Source organism: Lycium barbarum, chromosome 2, assembly GCF_019175385.1.
Source record: "Lycium barbarum isolate Lr01 chromosome 2, ASM1917538v2, whole genome shotgun sequence".
Taxonomy (NCBI): Eukaryota; Viridiplantae; Streptophyta; class Magnoliopsida; order Solanales; family Solanaceae; genus Lycium; species Lycium barbarum.
This window is the reverse complement of record NC_083338.1, coordinates 9,530,403-9,540,951: the sequence shown is the minus strand read 5'-3', so window position 1 is coordinate 9,540,951 and position 10,549 is coordinate 9,530,403. Positions and strand designations below refer to the sequence as shown.

The window sequence follows — 10,549 nt, the reverse complement described above, 5'->3', positions numbered from 1 at the left end:
TCTGTACTCTGCATAAGAAAACAAACATGTCACAAGTGTCACCTAGTCACCCGTGACTCCTCATTCACAAAATTCCAACTAACGAACAACACTATAGTAACAACTTTTAATTTCTTTTTAAACAAATTGCATGAGGCGTGGACCTTATACATTAACGAACAATATAAAAAAACCCACATAGCCAATCAATAAGGCATAAGTTAGGGTTTAAGAAAAGGGACATTAGCACTTTTAGTCCCTCAAGCATCAATAAAAAGGGGTAATTTGGTACACAAAATATTTCCATTTATGTGGAATTTAGGGAAAGGCCGCGCCCCAATAGGGGGTAATAATGTAGTCAATCAACCCTCATGCAAGCATCAATGACTGATTTTACGACTTGAATTCATGACCTATAGGTCACACGGAGACAACTTTACTATAGTTCTAAGGCTTCCCTTCTCCCTCAAACATGATTAAATTTTAGTTTTGGTCCTTGTGATTTTTGGTTAAGCACTTTTAACATTCAATTAATTGATATGTGCACTTTTGATCTCTCAAACTGTGAGTCTTCACAAATATAACGAATTATTAAGTGCTAAACCATTCAGTTATCGATGTATGATGTTAAATTTGTGTTATTACTCCACCCTTAAGGGTGATATGTTTCTAAAGATACTCCTAATATCACATATTTCCTATAAAGAGACAAAAATACATATTTTAATTAGTTAAAGGATAAATGTGCTTAGCCAAATATTTTAAGGATCAAAATCAGAATTCATCAATAATTGAGGGATTAAAACTGCAATTATCTTTAAGAAAATGTCCTAGATTTGAGCATCTCTTTATGTTTTCTTCTTTCCTTCTTTTTATACGTACATCAATAATTAAAAAGATTAAGGGATTTCTCCTTTTCTTTATACAAATCAATCTCTTATTTTTCAATGTTCAATTCTCAACAAATTAAACGCATTAGTTGATGGATGAAGAAGATTAGACCATAAATTTGAAGTGCTAAGTCACATTTCTATTGAGAGAGTTTCATAAAGTGGATCCTTTTCATTTTAATGTATGTCTTAAAAACAAAAATAATTGAGGTAGTTTTACTATTTAGATTATGAATATTAATGAAATATTAAGTTATATAGTAGAATGTAGTATCATTCGTCTTTACTATTACTTTCTAAAAAATACGTGAAGTAGCTAAGTTTTTAAATGGAAACAATCGAATCTTCTCTTACGGTAGTTGAAACTTGAAAGCAAAATTGATGTTGGATATAACTTAGAGAAGTGAAGGATCTTTTGTAAAACTTTTTCGTGTATTTATTGCTTATCTTTATTCAAAAGTAGGAATATCAAAGTTCGTTGTACCCATTTTGATTAGTCATAATGAGAGGAGACTTTGAAAATCCACATGCCTTCTCTCTGGAGACATAGATTTTACTGCCACATTCGAATCAAACTAAAATTTACGTTTCTTCCTCTTTTGTTGCAACTAATTCTAGCAGTGATTTAATTGTCCTGCCGAACTCATATCTCTTCTTAGATTAGAAATTCAGTAACAAAGATTGTTGTGTATTCCAAACATCATTGATATTTAAATAGTGCTCTCATTGTTGTTAAAGGTTGTCAAATTTAAGAACTGAGCCAGAATGAACTGTTTACATTATACTCCTTAAGGTACGATCCTTTTCAGGATTCTATGTGAATATGAGATGCTTCACCAACCAAATTATTTTTTCTTTGTCTTTTTTTTAAAAAAAAAAAAAAACTTTTTTCCTCAAAAGCTCGAATATCCTCTAAAACAGTTTTTGGGTCAGTCGTTTAACTGTTCTAAATTGACAAAATCAAGAATCTCTTTTATATAATTAAGAACCTTTTTCTAATTGAACCTATCATTGTAGAGATCATCCCTATCCTTACATCATGCTATTAATGGTTGAAAATAACGAAGTCAAATCATATTATTTCTTAGACTATTTTATCCGTGATTCTTTTTCGTTGCCTTTATTTTCTAATTAGCCTTTTTCCATTTTTCTTTTTCTTTATTTCCTTACCTTTTTTACTTTAGTGTTATACTCATGAAACTTAAAATTTTCCGCAAGCAATATGCCAAAGGAAGCCTAAGATAATCTTTTGCCAATTCAGTATTGTTCCTTCTTTTTTTTTTTGGGTAATAAATCAATGCAAGTTTTGCTCGTGAAATTTTCATTGTATTACCGTGATTTTCCAAGCAAAATATTAATTAGCCGCCCCTCCTTTCATTTTTTTTTTCTTTCCGTTTTGGGATTCCGATTAACTCGGATTTGCACTGTGTAAAACTTATTAAAGGGAAAAAACTCCTTGTCAGAAAAAAGACCACGCCCAAGGCTCAAAGTTGATACCTCGATGGAGGAATTCTATTTGTCCAATCACAAATCTCAGTGATTTTGGAAAATATAATATTTCTGCTTGACAAGTCAATTTAAGTTTTTTAAAAAAAGGACCAAGCTTATAAAGTGTATGAAAACCTCGTTGCGTTTCTTATTTCTACACTATATTATTAATTCACGAACTTTTTGTGCATGGGGGAACCCGGTTAACGTGCATGCAAACACATGAATTATTATCGTCTATCCTAATAAATTTCGTTAGTCATTGAAGTTAACAAATAAGAATATTACTAAGTTGAAAGATTTACAATTATCATCTATTTAGTTTTTAAAACGATGAGCCATCTTCCTCAACTCGAAATTTGAGTGAGAGGATGTGCTACTGAATTAAATAAACGATTTCACGTATTTGAGAAGAGTTTAAGTTATGTATATCATTAACATAAGAGATTTTTTTATCAGTGGAGGTAGAATTGAAATTTGTAGGTTTTAAATTCAAGAACAACTATATCAGGTGTTAGTTATTGGGTTCTGAATTTATTATTTTGTCAATATATAGTAAATTTTCTCAATACAAATACATGGTTTGATCAACTAAAGTTATTGAGTCCAGCAGAAACTATATGTCAGCGCTTCAAGTTCCGCTCCCGAATTTTTATATCATGTCATCTTTATTTGTTATAGCATGTACTTATGTTATTTTTAAGATTACAAATCTAATATTTAAGGAGACTTACCTATTAATATTATTTGATTAATCTGATAAAGGGATTTTTTATTTACATTTACGACATATATATATATATATATATATATGTATATATGTGTGTGTGTGTGTGTTTTCATAATATGATTTGACATCAAAGAAATGGCTTGATGCAAATCTCTTACCACAATATAATTTTGTCCCATCAGGGTCAGATTAAGAATTTATATTTAATGAATTTAAATTTTAAGAATTTTAGCATTCTACATACTCATTGTACAATTAAATTATGAATTCGGACTTAATATTTTCTTATATTTTAATAAATTTTTACATATATATTTATACTTAGTTTTGAAAATTATAAATTCAGATTAATAACTTTATATATATATATATATATATATATATATATATATATATATATATATATATATATATATATATATATATATATATATATATATATATATAAACTCATACATAGCCAAAAGGCCTCATTTGTTTGCACTTAATGGAGGTCTGAATCTTAATCATTCAGATTCAGCCCATTAAGTGCATTTGTTTTTAAGGTCTGAATTTTAATTATTCAGATTCAGCCCATTAAGTGCATTTGTTTTGTTTCCTTATAAAACCTCTTAATGGATCTGAATAGGTCTGAACAAATCAGATCCATAAAAGAGTCTTATTCCATTCAAACTCATTAAATAATACACGCTATTAACAAAATACGGCTTCTTTCTCTAGCAAAATTTCCATGCCTCCCTCTCTGTTTCTTCAACCAAAATACTATTTTTTTCCCCTCTTAAACTGGTAAGTTTTCATAATCTTTACAAGTATTTTTTCTAATATCTTTTATATTCACAATATTTTCGGATGTATTGATGTTTTTCAACCTGCTACTGGATGGAAAAATTTATTTGATGAACTGGGGCAATACTCATTAAGCCTTCCCTTCTTTCTCCCAATGCTGCAATTATTATTTACAGAATCCCCAAATTTCTCCTTTGACATAATTGATTCTCTTTCCTTGTTTTTCGTATTTACATAGTCAGCTTTACTAGACTGTGAGGCTTCCCCACTTTTCATCTTTGTGTGGTCAGCTTTATTGAATTTTGTTGTGTTTAAATCTACTCTAACAAGGTCTTTCTCTGAGGTAGGCCCATCTAACTCTCTTTCTCTAGCAAAACCATTCCTATTGCTCGTGGAAGGGTGGTTTCCTTCCTGGGATATTTTAGTTTTTTCAGGAGATTAGTACCGTGTTTGAATTATAATTTTTAGTCATAATTGAGATTAGTACCATGATAGAAATTTTAATTTTTCGTCATAGAAATTATAATTTGAGATTAGTACCATGATAGAAATTATAATTTTTAGTCATAGTTGAGATTAGTACCGTGTTGAATTATAATTTTTTATTAGATCAATTTGTTTAGTCATAGTTGATGTTTGGTTACTCCTTGTCAAAAACTTGATGTTTGGCTATTGGATGGAAAAGTTGATCTTATGAACTGGGCAATACATGAGACAACTGGTGCATGCTATCTTCTCCTTTATAAGACTCTATTATATTGTTAATTATTATTGAAGATCTTTTGGAAAATATATGATAGTAAATTATGGTTGCGTTAGTTCATTTGTTATATTTATTATTTTTCAATATTTCAGCTATGGAACAATCTAGTGAAAATTCAAGAGTGAGTTGGAAAAATATGGATGTAGTAAAGACATTTTTAGAAAATTGTATTCAAGAAGTATCCTTAAATGGGAGACTTGGAAGTAGTTTGAAGCCAGACTCATGGAACAAGGTTAAACTAGCTCTGGAGACTTGTCATCGCTTTTGCGTTCCCCAAAAGAAAATGAAGAATTATTATGATTATCTGAAAGAAAAATATCAAGCTTGGTTGCCACTAACTAAAAAGACTGGCAATATTTATGATCCAACAACCAATACCTTTCAGATGTCTAATAGTGAGTGGGATGAGTACATAAAGGTTAGTCCATTATTTGATAATTTTTTATTTATTTTGCTTTAAAGAAGAAGGTTTAATTAAGAGTATGATATCTTATATTTGAATATAGGCTCATCCAAAAGCAAAGACATTGAGGAATTCACCTCTACCCTTTCCAGACCTGTGCATAAAACTTTTTGAGGGTTCTACTGCAACAGGAATTCATGGTTGGAGTCCAAGTTGTACCTATCCTCGACCTGGTGTCTCTTCTGCGTCTACTCCTATAGATATTGATACGATTGGTGGAGCTGAAGATCTATTTGGTGACAAAAATGATGAAGCTCCTAAAGATTCTCCATCCCAATCTTCATTTTCTGTTGAAAAGAAAGCTTCGGGAAAGAAGAGAAAACTCTCATCATCTCATTTGGAAATTGATGAGAAGATGAGTACTGCATTGGAGTTATTGATTAAAAAAAGTAGTGGACCTGACGTCGAAGAATGTATGGACAAATTACAAGGATTTGGTTGGAAAGATCCATTATACAGTACAACTCTTGCTATAATTTGTGAGAGTGAGAGCTACAGGAAAGCATGGATGAAACTAGAGGAGGACAAGTTAGAGAATTGGGTTAAGCTCTTGGGGAAACAAAAGGGACTGCTTTAACTTTGCTAATTAGCTAAAATATGCATTAGGCGTTGATAATGTGAAACCTTCTTTATTATTTTTCTACTAGTATCTATTATGCTTATTGAACCTTTTCGGTATTATATTATGTTGGAACCATTTTGGTTAGTGATATATTTTTTAAATGTCTTTTTTGGGTTATGCTTGAGAATTATGGATAATTTATCGTTATGTAACTTTTATGTTGACCAAATATATAACATGTTATGCTTATTATCGTGTATTGTACATTTTCCAGGTTAAAATAGTTTAGACATGGACACTGAAGATCAGATATTATGGTTGATGAGCTTATATTGGTGTAGAAAACGTCTTAGACTCAAGAATGTTCAAAGAAATAAAGATTTAACATCATCTTTATCTGGATAGAGTTACACATTGGAATTATTGTCTGGCTCTAGTCGACAATGTTTAGAGTTGATGTGCATGTCTCGTGATGCATATGTGCGAGTTGTGTCAAAATTTTAGACATAATGGATGGCTCACAGATAGTAAATATGTATCTGTAGAAGAAAAGATAGCAATATTTTTATCCATTATAGGGCATAATGATCGTTTTGTGGTTATCAAGAGGAGATTCCAACATTCTTCGCAAACGATTCACAAATATTTTCACGAGGTTCTTGAAGCAATGATGAAGTTTGCAAAAGAGATGATATCATCTACAACATCCGATCCAAATCTAGATATTCCCGGTGCTTATAAAAGGCTACGTAAAATTTTTAAGGTACTTTTGTTATACTACTATTGTATAATTTTATAAAAACATTTCTCATAATTGTTAATATATATATCTATATATTTATTTGTAGGGAGCAATCGGTGCACTTGACGGGACATTAGTACATGCCATTGTTCCCGCTAATCAACAAATTGTTTACAGAGGAAGAGGAAAGGGTAAATGTTATCAGAATGTATTAGGTATATGTGATTTTAACATGGTGTTCACTTATGTTTACGCTGGATGGGAAGGAGTAGCACATGATGCACGAGTTCTTACAGAGATTATATCTAATCCAGAAAATGGCTTTCCATTTCCTTCTTCTAGTAAGCGATGCAACTTCAAATATTATGAAACAATACTTTCTCTTTATTATGACCATTTAACATTTTATTTTAATGGCAGATAAGTACTATCTATGTGATGCAGCATATCCAAACACTCGAGGATTTCTAGCACCGTACCGTAATGTTCGATATTGGTTAGGAGATTATCAGCGTAGGAGGGCCATAAATAAGGAGGAAAAGTTTAATCATGCTCATGCACAACTCAGAAATGTTATTGAACATGCTTATGGAGTTCTAAAAGCAAGATTTCTGATATTGGACAAGATGCCTCCATATTCTATTGATGTCCAGAGAGATGTTGTTGTTGCATGTTTTGCAGTTCATAATTTTATCAGGAAGGAGCGTATAAATGATGAACTGTTTAATCAATATGATTCACCTCAGTTAATATTTGACGAGGAAGAAGGAGAACAGGAAAGAAGTGTTGGATGAAACAAGTGGACCCAATTGGACAGCTGAAGATTCGCAGATAATGCACAATATGCGTGAACAACTTGCACTTCAACTAATGCAAAGAAGAGGAAATACTTGAGAGTTTTATATTTTCATTATTTGAAATACTTCTAATGTTTGAACCTTAGAATTTGATCTGATGTAGTTAATTATTTGAATTATCTTATACTTGAGCGTTTGAAATAGAACGAGATTATGTTTAGCTGAATGATTTTTTTTGCTAACAAATTAACGTTGAATTCTGGAAGAAAAAAAATCATGTTACCTTGTCACAGTAGTATTTTTTTATGTTGATATATAAATTTTAGTTTGCATTTGAGATAATTTAAATTTTTTATCAAATATAATATTCGAATATTATTTTCTATCAACAATATAAAGTTATTATGTTGAAATGAGATTTTTCTATTTTTTTTTTTGATATAGTATAATTTCACATGCACATTCAGATATTGAAAACAAACAGTCTTAATCATTTAGTATTCAGATCTAAAGACCACATCTTAATTTTCAGATGTGCATTCAGATCCAGACATCTGAATCTTAATACACATCTTAATATTCAGAGATGATAAAGGGATTTTTTATTTACATTTACGACATTTATATATATATATGTGTGTGTGTGTGTTTGTTTTCATAATATGATTTGACATCAAAGAAATGGCTTGATGCAAATCTCTTACCACAATATAATTTTGTCGCATGAGAGTCAGATTAAGAATTTATATTTAATGAATTTAAATTTTAAGAATTTTAGCATTCTACATACTCATTGTACAATTAAATTATGAGTTCGGACTTAATATTTTATTATATTTTAATTTTTTTTTACATATATATTTATACTTAGTTTTGAAAATTATAAATTCAGATTAATAACTTTTTATATATATATATATATATAAACTCACATATAGCCAAAAGGCTACATCCGCCCCTATCCCTATCTAACTATAAACTAAAAGACAGAAACCAGAAGGATGGAGATATATGTTTGATTATGTTGCAGGCTAATCATAACATATTGACACCCGGAGACGGATCTACAATGCAATTTATCAATTCACGTGAACTCAGTATTTATTGTTCAAACTTTATACAAGGTAGGCATAAGGTTTGCGTACACATTATCTCCCCAGACTCCACTATAAAATGTTACTGAATTTATTGGTGTCTTTATAAAAATAAAAATAAAAACTTATATATTAATTTAAAATTATTATAGAAACTCATAAATTTCTAATTTTACATTCTACTTGCTTTACGTAATTATTTGTGGTCCTCTACTCATCGTTAATTTCTTAATCAAAGGATCAGCTAGATGGACAAGTAGATATCTCAGGTTGGACCAGTTTGATTGTGGGGCCAAAACATTAACAGAAAAACTTAGTACTTACACTACCTCAAAATCTTACTACTTTCATTGTCTAATTTTGTCGGAAAATCTTCAATTATTGAAGGTCAATTTGACAATTTTTGGTAGTTAAATTGTACCAGATTAATGCATTTTTCTATATTAAATTTAAATATTAAGATATTATACAACAAGGTACTAAGTGTCTAATCCCTCGGTCTCAATATATATGAAGGTTGAACAATTTTGGATTCAAACAATTCTTTTTTTGACTCAATTTTAAAAGTAGATTCTTCGAGTATTTTATAATAAGATTTACATATTTGAAAACTACATAAAAAGTACTATAAGACTGCATAATTAATAATTCACAATATTTAAAAAGAGTTAAAGAAAATCGTAGGTAGAGAAAGAGCTTTTTGTCACCTCCAAATAGGTCTACCTTCATCTAAATTGGGACGGAGGAAATAATATGTATTTCACTCTTTCTAAGTTTGGTATTTCCATTTCAATATCATTGATATCTTTTTATTTCTCATACAGAAGGTACAAAATTTTTATCAGTATGATTTTCTTCCCCCACCCCCGGCTCTCTTTCTACAATTTTCATAAAATATGCAAATACATAAAAGTGATACCTTCATCATGTTCATCAACACCACACTGCGCATGCTATTTCAAGAACTTTTTATGGTCATTATACCTTTTTTTTTTTTTTTTTTTTGGTTATGTTCCACCAAGATGTTAGAAATGTACGTTATTTAAATCTCAGTAGAATTGATTCAAATTTTGTATTTGTCTTAAAATTTATTTAATATGCATAAATTATTAATTTAGAACTCAGTAATTCAAAAGGACTAAAATCCCAAATTCATAAATTTCAAGTCCTGACTCCTCTGCGTTTATCTGATTCTTTCTCAAATTATAATTTTCTAATTCTTATATGTATAATAGCATCAATTGATTTCAATGTAACACCTTTTAGAGTTGCTTTTCGAGAAAATAATAATAAAGTACTTGACATAATATAAGAAATTTACTTCCACTTTATCTATTTAGTAAGTCAACTCCTGAATCATGACATTATGGTTCGAGTTGGGAGGTTGAAAAATTAATCTTGCTTGCAAGAGGTGGAGATCTGCAGTGTTCCAAAACACCATAACGATGTGCGTTGAGCATTATGATTGTCAATTAAGATATCTTTCTACTCATGACGAGTGTGGCATTGCTTCCCGCTCAGTTGTTGACAAATAGAGATCAGACTTTCTAAATGAGATTGAGTTCCACGAATATGCAGGTTACAAAGACGCTATTTGTTGCTATTGATTTCAATGTGACACCTTTTAGAATTCTTTTCCAAGAAAATAAAAATAAATTACTTGACTTAATATAGAAAGTTTACTTCCATCTTATCTATTTAGTCAGTCAACTCATGAATCATGACATTATGATTTGAGTGGGGAGATTCGTCGAAAAATTACTTTGTATATGAATATTTAATTTTTTTTTTTTGTATAAATATATAGTAGATATTGAATTCTTTGATGAAAATCTTGTACAACAACAACAATATACTCACCGGAAATTTTATCTCCAACATTATTGTAAGGATTGTGACTTTTCATATCAGAATAAAATAAATTTTTCCGTTTAATTATTTGATATGTAAAACTTACTGATTTAACTAATTGGATATTTGCCGGCTAAACTCACTGGGAAAGGTGAAGCATTTCCTATTGTGGTGCTATGGTTGAGATCCCTTCGTCCTTAATCAGATATTTCAGGTTAGAGTTATGAAATATAAAATTTTTGTTGGGAGTACCGTCCTCAAAAATGTGTCCTACGATCGTGATTCGAATTTAATCAGACTCCGGTACGAATATCAAGCACCAAAATAAAACAAGACTCGCTAGTTAAGGAGGATGATGTTTATCCACTAGACTATATCTTTTTTCAAATAATTAGTTTTTAATC

At 30.1% G+C, this 10,549-nt stretch overlaps 1 protein-coding gene across 6 annotated transcripts; it reads left to right on the top strand.

Moving 5' to 3' along the window:
• The first annotated feature begins 3,724 nt into the window (after positions 1 to 3,724).
• On the top strand, positions 3,725 to 7,493 carry LOC132626101 (uncharacterized). 6 transcript variants are annotated; one of them, XM_060340850.1, is made up of 5 exons: positions 3,725 to 3,873; positions 4,729 to 5,054; positions 5,143 to 6,424; positions 6,510 to 6,594; positions 6,824 to 7,493. In XM_060340850.1, the coding sequence occupies exons 3-5, from the start codon at positions 6,134 to 6,136 to the stop codon at positions 7,195 to 7,197; spliced, it is 750 nt and encodes a 249-aa protein (XP_060196833.1). In that variant the 5' UTR covers positions 3,725 to 3,873; positions 4,729 to 5,054; positions 5,143 to 6,133; the 3' UTR covers positions 7,198 to 7,493. The 6 variants fall into 6 exon arrangements, with proteins under 6 accessions (XP_060196833.1, XP_060196832.1, XP_060196828.1 ...); XM_060340849.1 differs by having other exon boundaries at positions 6,510 to 6,618; XM_060340845.1 differs by having other exon boundaries at positions 6,510 to 6,744; positions 6,824 to 7,490.
• The last annotated feature ends 3,056 nt before the right edge of the window (positions 7,494 to 10,549 follow it).

Bases quoted from the DNA above. Each gene is read 5' to 3' on its own strand.
- LOC132626101 (XM_060340846.1), top strand. From the start codon at position 6,134: ATGCATATGTGCGAGTTGTGTCAAAATTTTAGACATAATGGATGGCTC. The intron at 6,425-6,509 runs GTACTTTTGTTA...ATTTATTTGTAG, and splicing joins GGCTACGTAAAATTTTTAAG to GGAGCAATCGGTGCACTTGA. The intron at 6,745-6,823 runs GTAAGCGATGCA...TTTTAATGGCAG, and splicing joins CTTTCCATTTCCTTCTTCTA to ATAAGTACTATCTATGTGAT.